The sequence below is a fragment of the Nannobrachium achirus genome, assembly GCF_963921795.1.
Source record: "Nannobrachium achirus genome assembly, chromosome: 17".
NCBI lineage: Eukaryota > Metazoa > Chordata > Actinopteri > Myctophiformes > Myctophidae > Nannobrachium > Nannobrachium achirus.
Genome location: NC_137824.1, coordinates 28,920,132 through 28,947,693, shown reverse-complemented (window position 1 = coordinate 28,947,693; position 27,562 = coordinate 28,920,132). Strand labels below are relative to the sequence as shown.

The window sequence follows — 27,562 nt, the reverse complement described above, 5'->3', positions numbered from 1 at the left end:
ATCCGGGTCGTTTCCGGAAACCGACGTCATTGCCACGTCTACCCTACTGCTGCTGCAAGCGCGAGGCTTCGCCAGCAGGTGTCGCCACATGTCTTGTCTATAGCTATCTTTCTGTTGCGACCACCTGTCCTTTCACAACTAATGCATTTACACTTACACCATGTCAACAGATGATTCACTGAGATGATGTTTTTGTATTAAAGGGGAACTTGGCAAGTCTGTGTGTGTATAACTGTATATAAACACATTCCCTCCCCCCTCCCCTCTATGACTACTTAAATCATATTTATTTTTTGTCTTTTTTTCCTGTATAGTAAAGTTAATGGGACACAAACACAAATCATTTTTTTATGAGGTTTCCCCAGGGAGTTGAATTTCAACCTTTTAGTACATATTACATACCATTAGAAACACATTGGTGAAGAAATTTCTTGGTAAGAATTTACTTTGCAGATTTTCTTATGTTCCCCTTACTAAAGTTCATGATGGTTGAACACGTGCAGTAAGTCTGAACTGGATTCTTGGGGTCTTGCAGGCATTGATGGTCCTAATCTCGGGGCTGTGCCATGGAACCTTTTTCAGTCTTTCTACACCTGTAAGGACAAGTAAGACGCCCTAAAGTTGTGCTGAAACGGAGCTGAAACAACAGAGCTTCTAAATAAGGCACATTTAAGAATTAGTTTAACACTGCGACTTGCTCGCTTGGCAGTGTCTCACGTGGATCAAGTCTGCTTGAGACGGCGCGCTTCCGTTGTCTCCACCAAAAACAAGCGCTCCAGCCAAAAGCTCCCAAGCCGCGAGGGGCGTGAACATTACACTAACCCGGGTCGGATCCACTCCTCGCATTGCAGGCGAGGTTGCTTGTTTCACTCTAGGTGAACTCGGGAGACACAGCTGACAGAGCAGCGTTCGGTTAAACAGCGTGTTAAACAACAATCTGAACTGTCTGTGTAAGCCACAGCCAATCAGCGATGTGCCACAGCCCACAGACCCATGTGAGTGAGTGTTACGTGGCCAATCAGTGAGCGCCACAGACCCATGTGAGTGTTTTACTTAAAACCTTTTGTGACCTGCCTTCATGGATGGAATGGGAGGGAGGAACTATGGGAGAGAGTAACTTAAGTCAATAGGTAACAAAATGTTGTGCATGTTGTGACTTACTGACAGACATGAGGACGTTTTGATACTAAATGCTTCCTGACGGTCACAATGAGCAACAAGAAGCATCGCTGGGCGTGCAGTTGGGCGAACGAAAAAGTATCAGGCCTATATGAACTGAAGATAGGTCATGTCATTTTTAAAAAATGGGGAGGGGGGGGGGGGGGGTCAACACTAAAGCTCCTCCTTTCTACTCCACTGAGCACTGACTGAGTACAGTGGCTGTACAGTGTGTGTGTGTGTGAGAGAGAAGGGGGGAGCGATGTCATTGTTGACTGCTTGGTTTTTTGAGGTGTTGCATGAAAATAACATAAGTCAAGGTAGCTTAATTTACACGTACACGTGCAGACTCAGAGGCATGTGGTGCCACCTTGTGGATTCATGTTTCAACTAATGCTTCTTAAAAACATATAAATATAGCCTACATCTTTTGAACAGCTCTTTTAAGTGAGCTAGATCCATGCATGGCTCTGGCTCACTTCAAAGAGCCATAAATCCCACCTCTACTGACCAATGCAAAAAAGAAAACACAAGAAGGGTTTAAGGAAAATAACTTTATTACAAATATATAATTTACATTTTTATCATACTGCATTTGCAGAAGCAAAAAAAAAAAAAAAGGGTTCATTAAAAAGGTCAGGACCATATACACACAATGGTCAGAACCATATACTGTAGATGCAGAATAGACAGTACCATATGCAATGGACCGTTTATTGGTGAGTGGAAAGGATTCTACTTCATGGTGCATCTAAAAACATCCCTACGTGGAGTCAGGTACGGTGCCATCCAGAGAACAACGAGATACCAAACCGGTTCAGTGGGAGGTGGAAGGGGTTTGAATCACATAATGGCACAGCTTGCCTCCTTAGATGAATTCTAGAAAAGACAAAACATGGAAAGCTACATTAGACATATGGACTGACTGATTGACAAGCAATGACCATTTAGCACAGGCAGCGCAGCATGCCAAAGCCATGAGAGTGGTTATAGAGTATTGATAAGAAATGAATGCAATGCATGTAAATAAAACTACCACCATATCCTACACATTGGAATGGATTAGTCCCGTTAGTTTCAACTAACCTGGCATTCATCAGGAAAAATTAGTACACTTGACCAGTTTCAATTGAAACATTACAAGAACCACAAAAACTTTATTTTAGTGTGAGCATCTAACCAGGCCTCATTAAAAAAATCGAACCTCTGTTCGAAGTGGAGCTGTGTGTGTGTGTGTGTGTGTGTGTGTGTGTGTGTGTGTGTGTGTGTGTGTGTGTGTGTGTGTGTGTGTGTGTGTGTGTGTGTGTGTGTGTGTGTGTGTGTGTGTGTGCAACAGCGCCCCTCCCTTAACATGTGTGGTCAGAAAAGGTTACTGCAGGCTACAGACAGACACGGAGACAGACCCACACACACGGCCACGTATAGGGAGCTTGTGTTCCACACAGCTCCAAAAATTATGCTGTGACTAGGCATTGCAAATTGGCATCAAGCTAAGCACAGCAGCTCATATGCAGAGAGATAGACAGGGCAGGAGATACAGTACTCTCACCTATCATACAGCTGAGTGCTTGTCCCCCTGCACTCAGACTCAAGACACAGAACACAAATCACAGATCGATTTCCTTTTCTTTGGCTTTACAGCACGCAGGGGATGTAAACAGAGTGAAAACTACAGTCAACATTTGAATGCCAGCAACGTTCTACTGTGTCTGTTGATGCCTAGTCGAGATACAAGTTGGCTCCCAACATTTTCAAATGCTTCCGCCTAGCAGTCAACACTTCTGTTCTGCCGTCAAGTAAATAACTCCTATTGGAAACCAAATTTGTCAAAGCCTATGACCTAAAGCCCATCACCCCCCAAGGCCAAGGGAGGATTCCCTTTTGAGATAGTGGTTAAGTCATTTGACTTATTTTGGATGTTAGATGAGCTGCTTAGCAGCATACAAATATTTAAAAATATTCTTTTTGCGAATGCCTCATTGTTTGAATATACTTCTGGTCTCAAGAGCAGATGACAGTTTCTTGTGTTCAACTTTTACGGGGGGGGATTAAAAAAGTAGCATTCAAAGATTGTGGAAGAAATGGTCTACCTTGAGACTAGTGCAGAAGAATTATTCATTATACTATATTGTTATGCCAATGTGCTTCGTTTTTAAATTTTGGTTTGGATGGCCTTTATATGCTTTCATGCATATATGCTTACCAGTCTCCTTAAATGCTGAATGCCACGACCCGCGATGTACTCCTCATGAATCATCATCTCACTTTCGTCCTCACCCGTTGCCTGTACCCACACCACATGGCGCTCTGCTGTCTCCTGTATGTCAGCAGAGATAAGATCAGACCCACTATCAGTTATGTTCTCACTTTTCAAAAGGCAAAATCCAGGTTAGTTTTAACATAAATGTACCTATAATGTACATTCTTAAATCGTTGGTTTAGATGGAAAATATGCCATATACTCATTCATAAATAGGTGTGGTCCAATCTTTACAAACATTACCAAGTAAACAAACCTATCCTAACAGCCCCAAAAATATAGATAATAGCGGTAAATACATCATTGTAGCCTTCCATAAAAAATAAATGTTTTGGTGGTGGGGCCACTCAATCGTTTGTTATATCATTGATTGGGCTTAAATTATCTGTACACAGCAGAGAAGAGGACCATACCGGTCTAAACGCATCATTGTCAACAAACAAACTATAGTATGCTTTGAAAAATGGCCAGTATAAATATTAGACTAAAATTCAGTTGGTTATCCCTTAGTTTACGAGGTATAGTAACACTACAGACACATTTCATGTAGGGACGCAAACTCAAACATCTGTGATTATAATTGATACCCTTTTTTGCATTCATTACTAGTGAAAATAACCGATCTGCAATTGATAAAATAATGTAGTTCAATCCCCAATTTCCTCGAAGCTGGCTCAGTGTGAAGCCTGTTGCAATGCTGAGGACTCGGAGCAGTGTTGCGTTTCACATTACCTCCTGCTCAGGACTGAGAAGGACAACCCTCACATCTTTGACTGGGCCCCAGCTCTTGTGGCCCTGCATGACTACGTTTCCGGGGTCAGTCTTCACTTCAGTATCTGCTCCCCAGATCTGACGCAACAAAAATACATGGATGGAAAACAAAATGTACGTTTTAGATTAAAAACGTATAAGTAAATGTTACTATGGCCATACATTTGATTGTCTAACAGGTGTCTGTTGTCAGGGACTGTAGATATTCAATCTTTAACAGTTTAATCTGTTTTATGCTCATATGCTTCATTAAACAGCATATAGTCATGTCAACAGTAATACACCAGTAAGACTCCCTAATCGGGAGATAAGCGACCGTTGGTCGCTTATCTCCACAAATAGGCCAAAAGTTTGTTTTACCAATTATCAAGACATACGGGCAGTTGACAGTTTGCCATGGTTACTCATTGAAGTTGAATCTCCATATATGGAGATAACCTACGCATCACACTAAGTCTGACCTCACCAGCCCATATTTGGGCATGAGCAACTTATGTCTCCATATATGGAGATATGATGACATCACACAGTCCTCAGCCGATGATGTGGTGTGATGTCATACAATACACAAACGAGCCCTACAGTATAAAGGGGCAATTCTTGCCAGGAAAGAAGCATTTCTTCGACTCAGACCTTATCGCCAGGGTTGGCTTATAGCAGCTGTCGGTAGGACCATATATGGATTCTGTTAGTGTGGATCTCCTAACAGGGCATCATCTGGGATACAATCCCTATTATGCCCATATATGGAGATCCCTAACAGAATCCCTTTCATGCCCATATATGGAGATCCCTAACAGAATCCCTTTTATGCCCATATATGGAGATCCCTAACAGCATCCCTTTTATGCCCATATATGGAGATCACTAACAGCTAACAGAATCCCTTTTATGCCCATATATGGAGATCCCTAACAGAATCCCTTTTATGCCCATATATGGAGATCCCTAACAGAATCCCTTTTATGCCCATATATGGAGATCCCTAACAGAATCCCTTTTATGCCCATATATGGAGATCCCTAACAGAATCCCTTGTATGCCCATATATGGAGATCCCTAACAGAATCCCTTTTATGCCCATATATGGAGATCCCTAACAGAATCCCTTTTATGCCCATATATGGAGATCCCTAACAGAATCCCTTTTATGCCCATATATGGAGATCCCTAACAGAATCCCTTGTATGCCCATATATGGAGATCCCTAACAGAATCCCTTTTATGCCCATATATGGAGATCCCTAACAGAATCCCTTTTATGCCCATATATTATGGAAAAATCCCTGCTCTGAGTATCTGACATCAGTGTGATGTCACCTGTTTATGCCCATATATGGAGATCCCTGCTCTGCGTATCTGGTTGCTATGGTAAACAGTTGGTTGCTAGGGTAAAAAACATGGTTGCTATGGTAAACAGTTGGTTGCTAGGGTAAACAGTTGGTTGCTAGGGTAAAATCATGGTTGCTAAGGTGGTTGCTAACGTACACTAACAAACCAGCAACAACAGACTGTTGCCACAGCAACGTACACAAAGGTTTGTTTATATGACATCAAACCGTACACAAACAAAGGTGTGACGTGTGACGGACGGACGGACGGACGGACGGACGGACGGACGGCCGGTGGAGGTTTTCATAGTAAACTGCTCCCTGACGGTCGCAACAAACCATAGCAGCTGTCTGGTGTACTGGTAGAAGCTTTTGTTTGCCATTTCTCCTCAATGAAATAACAATTACAGAATTATTGTTTTTTTGGTTTGTCAAGCATGATAATGCAGAGTGCCATTTAATAAACAGTATTCAGATGAAATGTCCCTGGTGTATATGAATGATGTAGACCTAACTACAGTGAATATTATGAATGATGTACTGTAGAACCAACTATTCACAGTGAGTATATGGAATGATGTAGAACTAAGTACACCGTGAGTATATGACTGATGTAGAACTAAGTACACCGTGAGTATATGAATGATGTAGAACTAAGTACTCACAGTGAGTATATGAATGATGTAGAACTAAGTACTCACAGTGAGTATATGAATGATGTAGAACTAAGTACTCACAGTGAGTATATGAATGATGTAGAACTAAGTACTCACAGTGAGTATATGAATGATGTAGAACTAAGTACTCACAGTGAGTATATGAATGATGTAGAACTAAGTACACCGTGAGTATATGAATGATGTAGAACTAAGTACTCACAGTGAGCGTCTGGCCCCCATGCAGGACACAGGAAGGAGGGATGTGGAAGGAAACATCTGTGATGTTTGGGTGAGTCCTTCTAACCACCCATCCCTCTAGAGGCTGCTCCTGGAAATGCAGTACAGATGTGAGAACGTCAGGCTTAACAACACACCAACTGACAAATTTTAACTTTATTTTCTTAATGTATACAGATCTAAAAGAAAATGGAAAAGTGAAACGTTAATATATTCTATATAAAATGAAATATTAGCTGATTATGGCATACATACAGCTATTGAAAACCAAAAATCCATATCTCAATATATTAAATCTACTGAGAATACTAAAAAATATTTATAATATAGTTATACATTTTCATCAGGAATAATATATTCCCAATGCCATTGCATTCAGTTTGTGGGTGTGACTCGGTTCCTGTTCCTTGTTGACAACAGATTATCTGTAAGTGTAGTGATGCACGGAAGTGGGGATTGAACCCGGGCTCCCACTCGCCAGACCAACACACAACCTGCCATGCCTATAGGGCTGAGCCGAGTCTTGTCTGTACCAACTATCGGGGGCTACACAAGCATGACACAATATCTGAGATCAAACCCCCCAGAAGTAGAGCATGATACAGACTTATTGCACAACATGAACCCTTTAAGGGCACATGTTAATATACAGATTAACATACAATCCAGAGAAACGTAGAATCCATAGAACATTTAAATATAGAGCCCTTGAAGCATAAGTTTAAATACACAGATATCATACAACCCACAGAATCATATATTTAACTTGTATTGCACGCCACAGAAGTAGGGACAGACAGCTGCAGGAACAGAGCTGAGAGACCAATAATAATTTGGTTAGTCAGCTACAATGACGTGCTTTTGAGAAATACAAACACTATCAGGGTCCACTCCATTCCGAATATTGTACACAATCCTTAAATAGTATCCATCTAAATCACTCACCTCCATTACATCACTTCTGATATTCATATCATCTTCAATCGTAAAAGCAAACATAAAATTGCTTCTATCACTTATGTGATTAAGACTGAAGCTTTGGAATTTCAACAATGGCTAGCAGCAATCTCAGCCATCTCAAAAGAGAGGACAGAATGAACACGGAGATTATCATTTCAGAGATTGATGGTACTCGCTTTATGAAGATTATTTTCAAACATTCATAACAACCAGAACTGATGACAAAATTCGTTTTTTGCTTTAGATGGGAGTGTAGAGACAGGTAGCCGAGATGTTGCCACCATATGGTGTACAATCCACAAGAGCTAACACGGATGGTGACAGGGCATCTTACCGTGTCAGAGTTGTTCTTCAGTGTAACATAGTTGCCCTCTAAATCAACTTCAGCGATGCTAATGGGACCATGGGCTTTGGAATTCATGGACATCTTGTAGGCTGGTGTACTTCCACTAGATGCCTCCAGTTTGCGCTTCGTCCCTCTACGTGCACCTTGTGCATGGGTCCGTGGCACCGCCGTGTGCTGAGAGGGGCTTGGTGACAGATGCAGTCTGAAAAAAAAAGGATAAATAAGCTAGTTCACTCAAGGCAGGTGAAATAGAACTTTGTGTGATTTGGCGATTATCAGAGAATATCTCCAAAACTATGACTATGTTCAAGGTTAAATAGCCAGTTCAGAGTAGGTGAATTATTCACATTAGATTAGCTCAGAGCCAAACAAAGCCAAACAAACCCATTGTATGTTAAAAAGCTCATAGCAATGGCTTTTCCATACTGTATATTGGATTGTGCGCCACTGGCATTGAGCCTGATAAAATGAAGCCATACTCGACGCAGGCTGTAGTCCAACCTCTCAATATCAAACAAGTGAGCTCCACCTCTGGTTGAAATCTCACACACCCACTTTTCTCCGCACCCCCCTTCACAGTTCACAGAATCAAAAGTTTTAATAGTCTTGATTCAAATGGCTCCATTTAGTGACACCAGAAAACCACAGCCCAGCTTTGCCCTATAGTGTTTTTCCTGCACGCCTTGTGAAAAGAACAGATCTACAAGATAACACCTAGCAATGTGATACATTGTTAGCTTGTAGAAGAGTTCCTTTTGGCACATGACGTCGTGCAAGAGTGTAAATTAGGTGGTAGTATTGAAATTTGGTAACGCATGACAAGGCATTCACACCATGCTCAATGGTATATCAAAGCATTTCAGTGCTACAGTACATCAAATCTAACCATCTTATATATATGTCACGGTTAGATAGAGAAACAGGGAGATAGAGAAACGGAGCGTTCGGCGTGCGGCGCCGGGCGGAACAAGCGCTCACCCACAACAACGTCTTCCAGGCGGAGCCGCCGAGTTACGAAGCCCCCCTGTGTCCACGAAGCCCCAAGCGGCGCGAAGGCCAGCGGTCCTTGGTCCTGCTCTTCGCCCCCGAGCGCCGCAGGCGCGAGTGGCCGCGAAGAGCGGGCCAGGGCCGCGCGGCCGGCGGAGCGCCGCGCGAGTTACGAAGCCGTGGTGGACGCAATCGTTATATTAATATTTGCCCAGGCCGTAAGGCCTGGGCAAGCGCACAATAAACGCCCCGTCCAAGCGACTACAATGGAGCTAATGGCTAAGCTAGGCTAAGCTAGGCTAGGCTAGGCTAGGCTAGTAAACAATGTCGCAAACGAGTGACGTCAGCGCCTGAGTTGCCTCAATGCCGTTACGTTTCAATATCACGCCCTGAGTATGAGTGAATGGCTGTCGTACGCCACCTGGTGGTGATTAGTGTGTGGTGAACTACAAAACGAGCGCTCTTACCATGGTTTCACTGAGTTACCCAAAATCCCTGTAACATATACATTCCTCTAAGAGCCGCATCCCACTTCCAAGCCCATTCACGCCCACTTTACATCCACTTCAACTCATAGGTAGATCAGATGTAGGGAGAACGTAGGTAGGGAGAACGGAATAAAACCGCCCACAACTCTATGCCGTCCGCTCATTCGCTAGCCGTCGCCATGGTACCAGCCTGGGCTATGGAATTGGAAGCAAAGCCCCCGCAGTAAGTGGAGTGAAATTTGACACCACTGTGTTTGCATAAATTGAATCTCATCTCTCTCAAACATCCTTCTACGCGTGACAGCACTAGTGCGACGCGACAACAACAGTAACAGGACATGGCCAGGAAGTACAGCAGAGTACAGCCGGCCAATCGCGACGGTCGGGGGCGTGGTCTGGGAGCAAAGAACGGGGAGGCGGGGGTAGCGGGGGGCGATCGGCCTCACTTCCTACGGGAGACACATACACGCTGCTTCCACAGTGAGTGCAGAGAAATAGCAGAGGCATAACAGTCACTTCTCTCCAGTGCGTCCGGCCGTCAAATATGTCCGACCGGAAACGTGCTGCGGCACAATAGTTCCGCCACAATAGTTCCCCCCCCAAAAAACTTTTTTTTTCAAAAAACTTTTTTTTTTTCAAAAAACTTTTTTTTTTTCAAAAAACTTTTTTTTTTCAAAAAACTTTTTTTTTTCAAAAAACTTTTTTTTTCAAAAAACTTTTTTTTTTCAAAAAACTTTTTTTTTTCAAAAAACTTTTTTTTTTCAAAAAACTTTTTTTTTTCAAAAAACTTTTTTTTTTCCCAAAAACTTTTTTTTTTCCAAAAAACTTTTTTTTTTTCCAAAAACTTTTTTTTCCCCAAAAACTTTTTTTTTTCCAAAAACTTTTTTTTTTCCAAAAACTTTTTTTTTTCAAAAAACCTTTTTTTTTCAAAAAACTTTTTTTTTTCAAAAAACTTTTTTTTCAAAAAACTTTTTTTTCAAAAAACTTTTTTTTCAAAAAACTTTTTTTTCAAAAAACTTTTTTTTCAAAAAACTTTTTTTTCAAAAAACTTTTTTTTCAAAAAACTTTTTTTTCAAAAAACTTTTTTTTAGGCACATCATTAAGGATAACGACCTCAACTTTAATGATCTAAATTAAATGTCAGTTACTGCACATGAAATACGTGCAGATAACAGATGACTACTCTTATCTAGCGTTTGATGCGTGTGTCATTACCTCTGCTCCTCTCCTTCCAACATCTTTCTATAGGCATTGATCTCCATGTCCAGGGCCAGCTTGACGTCCAGCAGGTTCTCATAATCCTCCAGCTGGCTGAGCAACTTGCTCTGCATGATCTGCATCTCCTGCTCCTTCTGCCCCAGCCTCTGACTCCACAGCTCCCGCTCCCTGTCCAAGGTCCTTTCCAATTCCTGGGCGCGACTCTCCAGTACTGCTTTCTGACAGACAAAGAACATTTTTAAAATATAATTTGTGCTGAGTGAAAACAAGAATTTGACTTAGTTACTATAATGCACTGTAACAGTGATTAAATTGCATAACAAATGATGCATTACAACTACATGAAAATGATAACACAGTAGTTTAAAATGTCTATGTGTATTCAGAGATGAAGCATTATGATACTTCACCATTATAGAATGCTTTAGAATGCGTTCTAAAACCATTAGTAAAATTATTATGTAGAATGCTTTAGAATGTGTTCTAAAACCATTAGTAATATGTATAAGTGCTGTGCTTGCATCGATAATTAATGTTTTGTACAGTATATACACACATGCAAATATTGTGCCAATGGCAACTATGAACTAGTTCTTTGCTTGGCTTGTCCATGAGTGCAAGTAGACATTCATGATCATTGTGAAACGCAGAGTGAGTGTTCAGCGAAGATCTAAGATTAAAGAATATATTCTATAATGTAACGTATTAATTTCCTAATTCATAGATATTTTACACAGAAGAAAATTGCAGAATTGCAATTTTCCCCCTTTTATGATTAGACAATATAATGGATTTGAGGATTGGTCAAGCTTCACGTGACATAACAAGAATACATAATATAAGTAAGACGGAATTCTTCAGGAACGGTATTTTCTAGCACCGCTCACTTCATGGGTGTGATTTTATTTTATAAATTAGTCAATAGTGGAGCTCTCAAATAGCGTAAAAAAAAAAAAAAAAGACAATTCCTGTCTATCCTGGTTTAGGCTACCGACCTCTTTCTGGTACAGCTGCAGCTGTGAGCTGAGGTTCTCCACACGGACCTTTGTTGTACTCAATTCATCTTTGGTGGTGGAGTCGGCGTCGCTCTTCCTCAATGCAGTCTGCTGGGCATTCTCTAGCTATGGTATGAAGAGGATTGGAAGCAAACATGCATCATAATTTATCGTCACTGTAGGGAAGAAACCTTGCATCTCCAAGTTTCAAGTGTGCATGTTTTTTGTAAATGAAATCCCCACTTCATCATACAAATGTTTTGCACAAAAGTAGAGGAAATATCAGATCTACAAGCACACACCTTGCGGTGTGAGGCGTTGTGTGCTTATAGGTTGGCCATTTTCACTAGTTTAAATCATTTTAAAATGTATTACGGTTTTGGACATACAAGGTATTCAACCGACAACAATAAACAGTGATGAGGACGGATTCTGAAACACTCAAAGTAAAAATATGTCCTTGAAAAGACATGATTTATATGATCACATATTTTAGTCTTCCTCTTCTCCAGCCTAGAGTTCACTTATTAGGCTGCATTGACAATAGTGGCGACAACACAACCAAGCGTTTTCAGCTACATTGTCTCCAAGTTGCCGTTTTTGTTACCAAACACTGCGTAAATCAAAATGGTACTGGAGTAATGAAAAAAATAGAAGCCAACTCAACTTATTTTTAACCGGTCACGTAGTGAAAAGTGCCGGGCATCAGTTTATAGCTGCATGTAGCTGGCTTTCTTTGAAAAAAAAAAACTTGTAGCCTGTTGCATTGTCACCACTAGTGTGAACGCAGCATCACATTTACTTCTACCTCTTTTACTGCTGTCACCTCCATCTTCTCACTGCTCACTGCACTGTCCTGTGCTATGTTTTCCTGCACAAAATGCCTGCATGTGGCTCCTTGACACAAAAGCTTAGAAAATTGTTAAAGTAGAATTGTAGAAACATTTGATTGAAGGTTAAATAATCTGGAAGACAAGCGTGATGTGTGCAAGGCCATGTCATCTTGTATTGTTCCAAGTAAGGACAGCTGTGCACCTCTTGTAAATATGCAGTAACCTTCACGTCCTAAGCTGACTGGCACTTACAAAGTACTGTAACTGGAAGTTCTGTATCTGTGTTCATGTACCTTGGCATTGAAGTTGCGCTCCAGTTCATCTTTGTACTGCTGGATATGTACATCGTGCTCCTGGCGGAGCTGTTGCAAGGCCTCAGCTAGTTTAGTGTCAAACTCTGAGCGCCTTCCTGAATCCACCTCCACCAGACGGCTTTCATGCTTGCGCCGGATCTCGTGTACCTCCTGCATGCAGACAAAATAGAAAGAACCGTATGATGCTGTGCGTCGTCAATACAGCCATACTTGGTATTTGGTGTGTGGTTTCACCACTGTGATAAATGTTATTAACATTAGAACAGTTCTCGTTTTCACAATACTGTATATTCTACTTACTAGAATATACAGTATTGTGAAAAGGGTATAAAAGATCTACACCAATCTACCGAGTCTGAGGAAGAGCCATGTGCTCGAAACGTCACAGCTTGTTTTGGTGCAATAAAGCATCTAGCACATTGGAGCCCGCGGTGTGCCAGCGTTTATTCTTCTCCACTCCCTTCCATGCATCTCACACCAAATAACAAACTGGAGGCAGGGTTTGATGACTACCTGCTCATTGAGGTTCCTCTCGAAGTCCAGCTGCTCTTTTAGTGTTTGCATCTGGTTTTCCATGTCCACTCGCTTCAGCATCTCAGAGTTCATCTTGGTCTTAGTGTCCGCCAGCACTGCCTCCAACTAACACATACACACATAAATGTAACTCAATACAATATATTATTGAGTATCTTTGAAAATGTTAAAATGCTACTCTAGTGTAAAGTCATTTTCAACACACTTATGCTTGAAGGCTTCTTTTTAGTCTCCTTCTGTGACACTGAATAAAGATTTTTATGTATTCAAGAAGGCCATCAAAATCTCCTTCAGGCTTGCGTTCCCTAGCAAATTATAAGTTAGCCTCACTGGCTAAACAGAGCAATGCAGATGATGAACGATCTAGTGAAGACTGACACTATTGTCCAACCATTTTAAATACACACACCAGGGTAGGCACACCAGGGTAGGTACTAAACGTCTTTATTTGGACAATGTTTCGATCTTGTTGATCTTCATCAGGTCATGTCCACATGACCAGATTAAGATCAACTAGATTGAAACGTCCAAATAAAGTTGCCAATCGGGAATAACATTTTTCTTTTCCGGGTGCATTTCTTTACATCTGGTCACATGGTGCGTTCCTGTTGCCACCTAAAACCGTGGCACAGGCAGTTAATTAATTAATACCTGGCAATCAGTGTTAAATTGTTCAGTAATGGCTCATCTTGTCTATCCAGCTCTTTAGTAAAAAAAAATATTTTCAGACCGGTACCACTCAGAAAAAAAAAAAAAAAGTCTAGTCTTTAGTAATGCAGAAGACAAATGTGATGGCAACGGTATGTCAGGTCCATACATGTTTCTGCTGAGCTTGGAGTTCAGCAACGTCATTAGTCAACTTCTTGGTCTTTGCTAGCTGGTTGCTGTAGTCAGCTTCCTTCGAATTGAGGGCTTCCTCGAGATTCCTCCACTGAGTCAATGCATGAGCAAGGTCACTCTCTTTCTTCTGGTTCCTGAGGAACAAGAAAACACTAACTTTAATGTAGAAACCATTTCATGTAGGTATCATAATCCAAGAACCATTTCAGAACAATAATGCTAAATGATAAACAATTCAAGACCAAAAACTAAAATCAAGCATGGGACAAAGAAGATGATATTGCAGAATCAACACCTGGGACTCAAACTCAGGTCTCCTGCATGGAAGAGGGAAAACATCTTATCCACTAGTCTAAGGGCCCGTACACACCGCAAGAGTTTTGCTCTGATTATGCAATCTGGGACCTTTGGTGTTTACCGACAAAACCCGAGCCAGCGCTCGTGTAGATCGAGTAGATCCGCGTTACGGCCATTGAGAGCACAGGACAGCTGTGCACAGTTCGTCTCTCTCAATAGATTTATCAATATATAGACCTTAATCCGTTCACAAGAAGTCGGTTAAAATTAATGGTAGTAAAAACAAATGTAGGCTAAATATCTTGCTGTGTGTGATCAATCATGTGAAAACCACAACGATATATGACAGCAATATATGACAGCAGAGTTCAAGAAAGACTTGTGTAGTGTGAAATACAAAACTTATCTGATGACTCCCCAGCGACTTTAACACATCGGATGCCCGCGTGGTGTCTACAAGTCAATTTCTTTGATGTCGCTGGAGGCCCACAACGCGTTTGACGCGTTGTACAGTAAACTATACTGTACTGTAGCTACTGCACTTGGCTACCGCGGTGATGAAACAAACTCCATTTCCCAACATGCAGCGCGCAATTGCGTCACCCGGACGTGCTGTGTGTCTCGTTGACTTCCTGTTTAGCGGCTGCACAAAAATGCTGTTTTCTCCGGATTCTCTTCCTTTTTTTCTCAAAACGGCAGCCTCTTCTACATGCCGTAACACAAACACTGTGGCTTAGAAATGATAAAAAACGGTCCTGACTGAAAGAAAAGATTTTCGCGAAATAAACAGGACATACTCGGATTACATTTACTCGGATTACTTTTCTCGCCAGTACTCTCGCCGGTAGGTAAAATGACGCGTTGCCATGGGCACCAGCAAATTAAGACATCAAAACCACGTGGGCGTCCGATGTGTTAAAAGTCCCACAGTGTGTACCTGCTCTAAAGGGTAATTAATCCCTCTTGTTGGGAGACATGCTTCTTTCTCCCTGGCAGTGAATTAACTTTGTGGAGTAAGTGACAGTAGCAGTTGTGATTTAAAGGAAATGTAAGCACATGTTCTGGCTCAAACTAGCAATCATTGGATGTAGAGGCTCAAAACATTAGATGCTATCTGCATCCAAGTTGCAATGATAAACTCAACAGCTTTGCATCTGTATCGAAAGCTTGGATTATAGTCTTTGTGTCAAGGCTGTTTCAAAGGAAACTAGAAGCAGTGCTCTTCCGAGCACAGGTCTCCACCAGGCCGTGCATCCTGGTGGTGCTACTGTATAATAGGCCAATGTAAAAAGGGTGGCATATGTTCTTCACCTTAGAGACCTTTCATGGCAATCGGACGCTGCATGCATGATTTGAAGCATTGTGTTCCAAAAAATGTATTTTGCTAAAGTCTACCTGCTGGTGGCGCTATAACAGGCCAATGTGAAAAGGGTAGCATTTGTTCCTTGACATAGTGGGAATATGTGTGGCAAATTTCACGGTAATTGCAAGCTGCGTTGATGATTTGAGGCATTTTGTTCAAAAACGGAGTAATCCTGCAAACTTTGGAAGCTAATATTAGCCAATCAGGATGGAATATGAAATATCAGACGGATCAGACTTGATCACATGACTATAGAGATACTGTGTACTGATTTGTGTTATTTTTGGAGAAAATCTGAAGGAGTAATATCCAAAAATGTGTTTTACATAAGTCGGCCCAAAGGTGGCGCTATAAAAGGCTGATGTGAAAAATGCAGGGCAAAGGTTTATCCTTGGCCTCTAGGGAGTGCGCTTACAAAGTTTGAAACTGATCGGTGGAGTTATAGGTAAAACCACAAATCAGCCTGTTATAGCGCCACCATGAGGCTGATTTCAAAAATTTGAAGTGGCATTTCTTCCTCGACCTAGTGGGAACGTGTGTGCGCGATTTCATGATAATTGCACTTTGCGTTTGGAATTTGAGGCATTTTGTTCAAAACGGCTCAATCCTACAAACTTTGGAAGCCAATCTTAGCCAATCAGGATGGAATATGCAAAATCGGACACATCCGTGTCGATCACATGACTGTCGAGATAATGCCTACCGATTTGTAGGATTTTTGGACAAAATCTGTAAGAGTAGTGCACAGAAATGTGTTTTGCGGACATCGGCCACTAGGTGGCGCTAGAAAAGGCCCATTTGAAAAATGTAGGGCAGAGGTTCTAGAATGGCATCCAGGGAATATGTGTGCTCACTTTGGCAGCAACCGGGCCAACGGCGACTGAGATTAGGTGCACACAAACTGCGAGGACACACGGACGGACGGACGCACGCACGCACGCACGGACGGACACACGGACGGACGAAGGGGAAAACATACTCTCCCCCATGCCTTCGGCTGGTGGAGACAATTAGGTCATGTCATGAGCAACTCTGTCAAACTCTGTGCAGCCAGGATGTTTTTACGAGTTTGAGTTGGGAATCGCTCATTTCCTGCACCCATTTTGAAATTTCACATATGGAGGATGTTGATTTGATGATTCCATCCGTTTAATGGGTTTGGAGCCTTGTCACATCAACTTCAAGTGTCGCATACAGTCAGTGTTGTACCCGAACGCGTTCAAAGAACGATCGTTCATGAACACGTTCATATTTTGGGCGAACGTGAACTGAACGTAATTGTTTTCGCTTGATGAACGATATTGTCGAACGCGGTCATTCTGACGCCCGTGAACGACGTTCGTCGGCGTTCGTCGGCCGTTCATGCGGCGGTCCGCCGCGCCTCCGCGGTCGTCTGTCCTCTCCTCTCTCTTTTCATTCACATGCTCCAATTGCACGCACTGTGTGCCCATTCACTGAGCTGAAGTGTATTCTCTCGGTGGAACACTGTCTTACGGACTAGTATAGCGCTGCCCCTAAGCTCCCCATTCCCCACACTTCAGTTCAGTCTGCACTCTGAGCAGTGAGGGAAAGAGGGAAAAAGTGATCTGTCGTCTCTAAGTGAAGCTGTTAAAACAGGATTTAGATCACTCACTGGAATAACTGATCATCATACAGTAGTCTACATCTTATAATATAGTCTAGCCTACTTCTACCTCTGTTCCTGAAATCCGCGATGTTGTTAGGGTGCTGGGTGCTCCAACTTTCTTGGATCAGATGACAGACTGCACGCACGGTAACACTGCCAGGCATAACGATCGACTCGATCGCCTCATTGAAAATGCGCATTTGACACAGATTTGACCACAGGCAATTAACAGCTCAACATTAATAGCAGCTGTTACAAACGCTTGTTTTCTCTGTCTTGTGCACGTGTGTCAACTGTTAAATCTGTAACCAAGATGTCAAATAATTCCATGTTATAGTGCAGTGGTTCTCAACCTGTGGGTTGGGACCCCTAGGGGGATCCCCAATTTTATTTTTTGGGGGGTCCCTGACTCCCCAGTTGTTAAGCTTAATGTTAACATTGTTTTCTCACTCAACAATAAACAGATCAACATACAGTATAGGTGTGGCATCTGCACATTTCTAAAGCACATGTTCACAAGCATGTAGATCGGCTATTTTCACAATCAAACAGTCAAACTAATGTAATGCCAACTCCTATAATTCCAAGTGCTTGTCAGGGTGGGGGGTCCCCAGTTCATATGATTATTTTGGGGGTTGCATCCTGAAAAGGTTGAGAACCACTGTAGTAGTGCAGTTAGGGCCTACTCAGTAGATTCTCTCCACCTTATTTTAAATGACTTGTAAGTTCCACTTCTCAAAGGGGCAACTTTATTTGTCAACCTGAATGGCAAGCCTAATATTATTGTGTTCATGTCTTACTTTATTTAATTCATATTTCTTCAAGACGTCGTGTGTAGGCCAGTGTTTTAGACATAGCCTTAGGCCTATTGTATAAATTGCTACACAATAAATTGTAAGGTAAAAATAAAAATAAAAAATACAGAAATGAACTAGTTCCTTTTAGAAGTTCTGAACTTGAACTTGAACTAGTTCGTTTTTAAAGTGAACTTTCCCGACACTGCATACAGTAAGAAATAGGATAACGCCAAACAGACTTACAGTAGTATTGTTTACTAAAGCCAAGGTACATTCAATTCCTTGATGATTAAGGTTCTTATATTCTGGGGCTAATAGAACTAGCCCAATAACGGCTGTGATATTACATTTCATTTTTTCCATTAATAGATCATTCCCACCCACTAGAACTTGGCCATGTATTAGCACATTAAACAATGCAAGCAATATAAGCCATTCTAGTAACATAGAATTCTAGTCATATCCCTAATCTATATTTTAAAGGACTTTTCTGAAATGGCTAGAAACCATCTCCTTGTCTTGATGCTCTTCCCATCCTCCCTGAGCCCGTCACTAAAACTCGACTGTGTGCAAGATCAAGTGTAATGTGTAGGCCTACGTCAGTAGGTTTCAACTGAATAAACAGGGCCACAATGGGAACAAGCCCTCAGGGCTTTTGTTATCCTTTTTGAAATTTACTTTTGCAAACTGTTAATAAAAAGTATTCAATGAATCACCTGGCTCTCAGCTTTGTGTGCTCTTCGGAGAGACTTCCGTACTCAAGCTCCAGACGGGCCCTGTCGTTTGCCATTTCGTCCAATGATGTCCGGGTGTCAGCCAACTCCGTCTCGTAGAGCCGCCGGACACTGCTCATCTCTCGGGTCTTGGACTCCTCCTTCTCCTCGAGGAGAAGATGGATGGCTGACCTCTGGCTCTCCAGCTCAATGGTGCGTTGGATGTAGTTGGCCAGGCGGTCATTGAGGTGTTGGAGCTCCTCTTTCTCCTGGACTCTGGAGAGACGAGTCGGGCTGATACCGGACGGGGCTGCACCTGCAGTAGTGTTGGGAAAAGTACTCAAATGTTTTACTTGCGTAAAAGTATCAATGCGGGAATTTAGAAGTACTCTGTTAGGGTGCCCTCACATCAAAATATGTAGTATGTGGTAGTTAATGTATGTTTTGTAATAATAATCAATCTGCAGAGTAACTAGTAACTAAAGTGCTCAAATGTAGTGGAGTAAAAGTACAATATTTGGATCCGAGATGTAGAGTAGAAGGAGTAGAAGTAAAAGTATTTGAAACTGGAAACACTCAAGTAAAATCCCTCGAAATAGTAGGCTACTTAAAGGACCTACACCATGAATTTTCACTTTTTCTATTTTAAAACCTTTTTTTGGGGTCCCACTGGCACCTTCTATCCTCACAAAGTCCTATTTCTGACCGTTGTGTCTTTCTCTGGTTTTGGGCAGACAGAGATGAAAAGCTTTCCACGGGTTCTCAGAACAGTGCTGTTCTGAGAGTTGACGAGAATGACGTCACTCTCGGATTCCCGTTTTTTTTTCAGAGTAAAAAAAAAAAAATTTAAAAAATTTTTTTTTTTCAAAACTTCAAAAAGAAATGTTTTTCAAAAAAGAAAATCAAAAAAAACATTTTTCAAAAAAAAAAAATTTCCAAAAAATTTTTTTTTCAAAAAACTTTTTTTTTTCAAAAACTTTTTTTTTCAAAAACTTTTTTTTTTCAAAAAACTTTTTTTTTCAAAAACTTTTTTTTTTTCAAAAACTTTATTTTTTTCAAAAAACTTTTTCTTTTTCAAAAAACTTCTTTTTTTTCTGGAAAAACCCCACTAGATGCGCCCCTGAGCAAACAGAGGCCGTTTTGGTATTGCAGCTGGAGAGCCTCATTATAGTAGAGCTAGAACAAACAAAAAGAATGGTCAGAGTGTTTTTTGAGGGTTAAAACCTGTCTAAGACTCAATTTTGAGCATATATTTATACAAAAAATATAGTTTTAAAAGCATGGTGTAGGCCCTTTAAATACAGTACTTCAGGGGTCTTCCAACGTTTTCAGGCCAAGCTCACAAGCTCACAATGCCTCGCGCTGTGAGCTTGTAAATCTGCTATTTTCTTTTTGGCTAAAGTTCTCAGAATATGGACGCTAGGGTTCAAGTGGTCAATATAAAAAAGGCAAAAAGGGTTTCTACCACAAAGATTTGGAGGACCCCCTGTAGTAAGGGGTCCCGGAGCCCGTGTTGAAGACCCTTGGTACTTAGTTACTTTACACCACTGACCTGCAGGGCCACCGGCGGACCGAGTGGAGAGCGAAGAGCGGCCGCTTGAGGGGAATGGAGTGGAGGGGGCTGAGGGCGAGGCCATGCTGACGATGATGGTGCTGCTACTGCTACACCAGTGGTGGAAGAAGTACAAAATGTTTTACTTAAGTAAAAGTATCATTATTGCAATGTGAAACACTGTTACAAGTCAAAGTATGGAATTCAAAATATACTTGCGTAAAAGTACTAAAGCTCGTCAGGTCGCAAGTTACTATGAAAAGCTCCACCGGCTGTGTGTCTGTCAGTCAGTCAGTCACGTGACGTCACACTTTTGCCCCTACTCTTATCTCTGCCACCGTTGGCCCCATCAATGCCAAACTTTGCACGCACACTCCTTGGATGGCAAATCACAACCTCCGCCCATGATTTCTCACATGGCCCTCTTCTAGTGCCACCATCCCTGACGGTCTCCCCATCCAGTGCCATGCATCCGGGTCCCCATCCGGAATCAATGGGGGTAAATTTACTATCATCACATTTTTGTCTTAGGAATGCGACAAATACAAAAAATATATATTATTGATGCGACAAATACAAAAAATATATATTATTGAACTCAAGTCTCTATGGCATGAGTAGGCCTAATCAATAGAAAAAAAGTCATTTTGGGGGTGAACTACTCCTTTAAAGTTTTAGTCAAACTCAAAAACATTTACTAGTAACTAAAGTTTCCAAATAATTGTAGTGGAGTAAAAGTACAATATTTTCCTCTGAGATGTAGATAAGTAGAAGTAAAAGTAGGCCTACTGAAAATAAGAAATACTAATACAGTAATCTACCTCAAAAATGCATATTGTGTTTTTTAGTATTTTGGTACTGTACAGTACTTAAAATTAAATACAGTAGGCCCTAAACTGTATTTTTAATCTTATTTAGTACAGTACTTAAGTAAATGTACTTAGTTACTAAACATCACTGTGCTCGTGTGCTGACTTCACACTCAAACACTGGGATTCAGAGAATGTTCAAACAATAAAGTATTTCTGCTCCCAAAACGACTACGCTCAAAGAGCAGATAAGCTATTAGCAATATAACAAGTTAATCGATAGCAAATACGGAGCAGAATCAATCAGCAGATAGTCAACTCGCGTTTACAAACAAGACCAAATGCCTTATGCAAAACCCCGCGGCTGAAATGAATCAATTATAAATATAGGCCTATGCTGTGTTGTCTTGTCAGGTTTACTACTTACTGAAATAGGCGAAGAAAACGCTGTGGATGCAGGGTAACTCAGCTCAGCTGATGCTTCCAGGGCAGGCAGATGACTGGACTGGAGTGTGGAGAGATGGTACGTCACTATCGCAACACTGCATTTAAAGGGCGAGGTGGCGAGAGACTAGAGCACTCATTTGTTGATTTATTGATCATTGATTGATTGATTGATTGATTGATTGATTGATTGCAGTGGTGGAAAAAGTCTAAAGTATCAATACTGCTATGTAGAAATAGCCTAGTGCCTACTCTGTTACAAGTAAAAGTCCTGAATTCAAAATGTTCTTGAGTAAAACTTAAAGCTGTATAAATAGCAGGTCTACAAACTCACAATGCGTTGCATCACATGCCCTCCTGGGCCTAACAGAGTATTTCTACATTTAGTAAGGGAAAGTTAGCCTATTGCTACATCAATCTGGGAACTAAATCTAAATCACTAGCTTTCTTCACAAATGTGTTCATAAAGGAGTCTACTATCACCTCTGAACTTTGTCAAACCCAACTCCCTTGACATACTTTGTGGGAGCCAATCAAAGTTAGACTATAGTGTGTGCCAGCGGCTACGTCATTGTAGTCCTTAGCGGCCATTTCTTGGGTAAAAACACAGGTGTTTCAATTGTTTGATTGCATAGAACCAATGCTATAGTCTAATCAGAACACCTGTGTAAGGCTGTGTTGACCCAAGAAATGGCCGCCCTTAGAACTACATTTGGCACACCCTATTGGGTATCCCGAGGGCCTGGGATTAAAGGGGGAAAAATAAGAAATGGCCAATATGAACGTATGAGGTGTGTAATTTGGGTATTTTGGGGCTGCTGAATCCATTCGTTTTCAGTTAAAATGACTCCTTGGCCATAAAATAGGCCACAGCTACTTTTGTCTGTCCATGAGACATATAATATTGGCAATAAAAAAAAAGTTGGAGTAGGGTTTGAATTCATGAAAACTATTCAAGATCAGGTGGGTAAGCACACATCGTGACACACATCGTGACACACATGATACAATCTGACAAGGAACACTCAAACACAGGGTTTAAAACATAGGGACTAACAGGACACAGGTGAACTCGAATGACATGATTGGCTAAGCCTTAGCCAATTAGGCCTTTTTATGGCCAAGGAGTCATTTTTACTGATAACTAATGGTTGGAATGGATTCAGCACTCAGCACAGAAATACCCTAATTACACACCTCATACGTTCATATTGGCCATTTTTTATTTTTCCCCCTTTAATCCCAGGCCCTGGGTATCCCGATACCCCCAACTTTGATTGGCTCCCACAAAGTATGTCAAGGGAGTTGGGTTTGACAAAGTTCAGAGGTGATAGTAGACACCTTTATGAACACATTTGTGTAGAAAGCTAGTGATTTAGATTTAGTTCCCAGATTGATGTAGCAATAGGCTAACTTTCCCATACTAATTGCAGTATTGATACTTTAACCACTTTTTCCACCACTGCCTACTGCTGCTGCAAGCACGAGGCACCGCCAGTAGGTGTCACCACATGTCTTGTTTATAGAAAACTACTTGCGTTCCTGTCTCTGCTGCTACCACCTAGACCTACCTCCTGTAGCCTATCCCTAGTTCACAAATCACAAATATTTACACCATGTCAACAGATGTTCACTGAGAGGATGTTTTGGTCAATATGTTGTATTAGGATACAGCTTTTTTTTATAGAAGGCCTTTAAAGAAGTGTAAATCCCCATCTTCCTTTAAAACGACACTGAAAAAAACACTGGTAAAAGAAAACAAAGCCTATGCTTACCTCCTCCTGACCCTTCCATTTATTGTAAACACCATTTATTTTGCATTGTGTTTTACAACTGTTTTTTTTTACTTCTTTTTTTATGATAACTTCTGCAGGACTTAGGTTTTGTTGTGTGTATCCTTATAGTTGACCTTGAACTGTACTGTCATGAAATTGTACCGTTTCCTATGCAAACTTCAAATGCAAAAAGTCTTCAATCAATCAATCAATCAATCAATTTCAATAGGCCTATTGCAATTATCAATTCGATTCAAAGGAGATTTATTGGCATGAGAAAACATCCTATGGACCTTAAGCAAGTGTCAAAATATAATAAAAACTGTTGAAAAAGGGGAACATAATTATATAGCTTACAGTTGGAATGGGTACAGCATTTTGTAATCAGAGCTATGTCACATGTCACATTGTGTCCTTACATACATGTTATAGGAATAAAGCCTTTTGAAACAAATAGCAGCAATCCTTTGCAGTCGCTTTGGAGCAAATAGCAGCTTTTATTTTTTATCAAAACTATTTAAATAGTAGGTCTATACAGGAAAAAAATACCTCTGAATTAAAATGTGTTATAGCAGCTCTGTTTATATGTGCAGTAGGTCTAGAGGTCACTCAATGGTTTGTAGTCCTGGTTGTATTCCACTATAGCCTTCTTTTATCGCAACAGTTCACAAATCTTGCTGCTGTGTTCGCACATTGTTGTATTTATCCCAGTAGGTATGAGTTTTTTGTTGTTGGTCATGTTTTCAAACTCACTTTGGGTGTGTCTAAACTGTGGGAGGTATGTGTCTCTGATGTCTTGGTATCGTGGGCAGGTGGTTAGAAAGTGTAGCTCTGTTTCCGCACCATTTTGTGGGTGCATAGTCTGTCTTCCCTTGGGAGCGGGGTCTGTGGGAGATGCTTTCTCTATTGCAAGGCTTTTAGATTTTTAGATTTGGTTAGGTTCGGGCGGGGAGTCCCCACATCTTGGCAGCACCGAACAGCCGATTTAATGATGGTACCCCCCCCCCCCCCCCCCCCCCCCCGCCCTAAATAAAGGTGGAGGTTGGGTCGTTTACCACGCTCGGGTATTCTGCCAATGTATATTCTCTTTCTAGTGCTAGATAGCATTACATTTTGCTTTGGTTTTGGGTTGTCTCTTTCCAGTATGTCAGGTAGCTTTGGTTTTGTTTTCTTATAATCTGGTGAAGGCCAATAGGTTTTCCATCTGGGGGGCATCCCTGTAGGTTTTCGCTATGGTTGAGGGCTATGTTATGGAGCCTGTCTGGGTTGCTTTCTCTTAGGTGGTTAAATGTACCGGTAAGTGCTCTCTTTTTTTACTTTGATAATGAGTGGGTATTGTCCTAAATCTGCCCTGCAAGCATTGTTTGTTGTTTTCTGTTGGGTGTGGAGGATGGATTTGCAGAGTACTGTGTGCAGAGTCTCGGTTTGGTGTTTGTCCCATTTTTCAAATTCTTGGTTGGCAAGGGGACCCCAGATCTCACAACTATAGAGGGAGATGGGTCTATGACAGATTCTAATATCTTTAGCCAGATTTGTATTGGGATGTCTAGTTTAACGTTCCTTTTGATGGCATAGAAAGCCCTTCTTGCCTTTTCTCTCAGGTTGTTTGCAGCTTTGTTGAAGTTTCCTGTGCTACTGATGTTTAGGTTGAGGTAAGTTAAACATTTTGTGTGTTCTAGTGCCGTCGTATTTAGAAGAAATCGTTGTTTTGGGTGGTTTTGCATTGTCCTTTAAGGAATATCATAATTTTTGTCTTGGCTAGAATTTGCGCAAGATAAGAGGTCAAGGTGCTGTTGTAATCCTTCATTGGTGGGAGACAGTAACACCAGATCATCTGCAAATAATAGGCATTTGACTTCTGTGTCTGCTAGTTATGCATGGTGTTGACTGTTCTAGTGTTTTTGCCACTTAGGGTTAGGGTTAGGGTCAGGGTTAGGGTCAACCCACCATTTTCAAACATGAAACAAAAGGTAACAGTAAACTCAGTGTTCTCAAAAAGTCTAACTATTATGTAATGTATTTCCTAATCTAGTCTAGTCTACAATAAACCGTAATATCTCTCCATATGATCCATCACTGCCTTCCTCTCTTTCTGCCGATGGTAATATGATCTCGTATCTGATAAATATATATATATTTTATTGAGATATGCTGATGTAATTCACTTCCTGCAGAGGATTCATTGTAGCCACCAACGAGGGAGACTTGGCAGAAGATAGAAGAACTGGTGGTGGCTGGCATAAGCATCATTTGGCACAACCAGGTCAGTTTCAAGGTCACATAGGAAATGTGCATAGTGGTAATAGACATTTTAGATTTTTCCTGACATAACCGGTAATAATTCTACCAATCAGATTATAAAGGTTGTAGTCTATACTCACAATCTAGAAGCTGATTAGCTTGCTACACAACAATAATGCTTTAGAATTATGTTTATGGGGCACGAAAAATAGAAGTTCATATGACACATGAGAATGGAGAAAAGAAAATTGGCATTGGGAGACCGGGGTGTAACAGGCAGAAAAGAGAAGGTGATAGGCTGATGCTTCAAATGAATGGGCTTACAGATATGGTATGGAGACAGATAACATCCAGAAGGCACTCTGATCTCCTCATACACCTACTGGTACCCACATCCTTAGTCTAACAAGACCTAACTTGCCCAGACCACAAATATGCCCTCACCTTTATCTGCTAGTCTACCCCTCACCTCTCCTATGCTCCCCATCTCACCTCTGTGTCCCTTGCTTTTGAAACCACCAAAACCGCCTCCCTCCGCATTACTTGCTTGATGGGAAAAGAAGAGTAGAATAGAGCAGGGAATATATGGGTGTTTCATTCTCATCACATGTTGTTGTTGTTGACTTTGTGGACAGTTTCACATGTAGCAGTTCCGTAGGTAATCATCTTTCATATGGGGTCATATCCTTCAATTGACTGAGACTGCCGAGGCCCAGGGATGAATGTTTCAGTCAGAGATAACACACTTTGCTCTCATAATTTGTTCTTTAGAACCACATGGGAATTTGGAACAACTTAGTTTTTCCAATTTAATAGCCATTGTCAACACACATGATCAGTGTATTCACTCTCTCTCTCTCTCTCTCTCTCTCTCTCTCTCTCTCTCTCTCTCTCTCTCTCTCTCTTTCTCTCTCTGACTCTCTCTCTCTCTCTCTCTCTCTCTCTCTCACTCTAGTCTCTCTGTCCTTAACTCATTCCCTCACACACACACACGCACGCACGCACGCACGCACACAGACGCTCTCACACACATTCAGATACCATCTAACAACACACGTTTGCAGTCCAGATAGCGTCCAGTACCTGCTTCAACACAGCTGCTGCTACAAAGCAGGGAGGAAAACATGGCTGGAGTTTTTTTATCGTTAGAAAAACACAACTCCATACACAGAGAAAGCAAGGTGGAAAAATACAGGAAGCCCCTGGCCACTGATATAAGAGTAAAGAATGAAAGAGAGAGAGTGACAGTGATGGAGTGAAGGGGCAAGAGAGCTAGAGGCAGGCAGACAGACAGACAGACAGACAGACAGACAGACAGACAGACAGACAGACAGACAGACAGACAGACAGAACAAAAGATAATGTCAAACAAGGGAGCCCTATATCAGGGTCTTAGCATAGTTCTTTCACCCATTATTCTCTAATACTTCTCTAATACCTACCATGTAGCCCTTTAATGAGTGTAGGTCACTATGAACACAGATATACACCTTCTGTCTGCTATGGATGACTCACTCGCTTTGACACTCTGTCTCTCTCCATCTACATCCCTTGCTGGCTGCATGTCTCCTAAATCTTGCAGCTATATTTAGCAGACAACCCTCCCCTCCCCAGATTGGCATTGGCCCTCTCTTCTCCTCTCCTCTCCTCCTCTCCAAAACACCATGCAACCTGCAAGGTACCATAAAGGGGGGAAATGCAATCATAAAATGCATGCCATCACTATGCGTTAATTGCAATGAGACACATTTATCACCGTTTAATCTATAGTTGTGTGTTAGGTCAGGCCTTAATTATCATGAATAGGGAATAGCCCATAATATAGGGTCTGCTCTGATCTCAAAAGGTAACCCGGGGACAGAATACTATATTACTGCCAGCATAACATAACATACTGTATGTCATCATCAGCAGCAGACCTCAGTGCGCCACCTGGAATGAGAAGAGGTGCAGCAGTTAGCAAAACTAACAGGTAGGCACTGAGACAATATGTTCTCTCTTATTTCCTCGCTT

The 27,562-nt window shown here is 41.4% G+C and overlaps 1 protein-coding gene across 1 annotated transcript; it reads right to left on the bottom strand.

Moving 5' to 3' along the window:
* Positions 1-2,710: 2,710 nt before the first annotated feature.
* LOC308302402 (lamin-B3-like) lies at positions 2,711-20,365 on the bottom strand (the record flags this gene model as incomplete). Its single annotated transcript, XM_080746656.1, has 12 exons — positions 2,711-2,734; positions 3,362-3,475; positions 4,151-4,267; positions 6,400-6,507; positions 7,711-7,924; positions 10,413-10,633; positions 11,411-11,536; positions 12,537-12,707; positions 13,071-13,196; positions 13,909-14,065; positions 18,732-19,044; positions 20,281-20,365. 12 exons carry the CDS (start codon positions 20,363-20,365, stop codon positions 2,711-2,713), a joined length of 1,776 nt encoding a protein of 591 aa, XP_080602782.1.
* Positions 20,366-27,562: the final 7,197 nt, after the last annotated feature.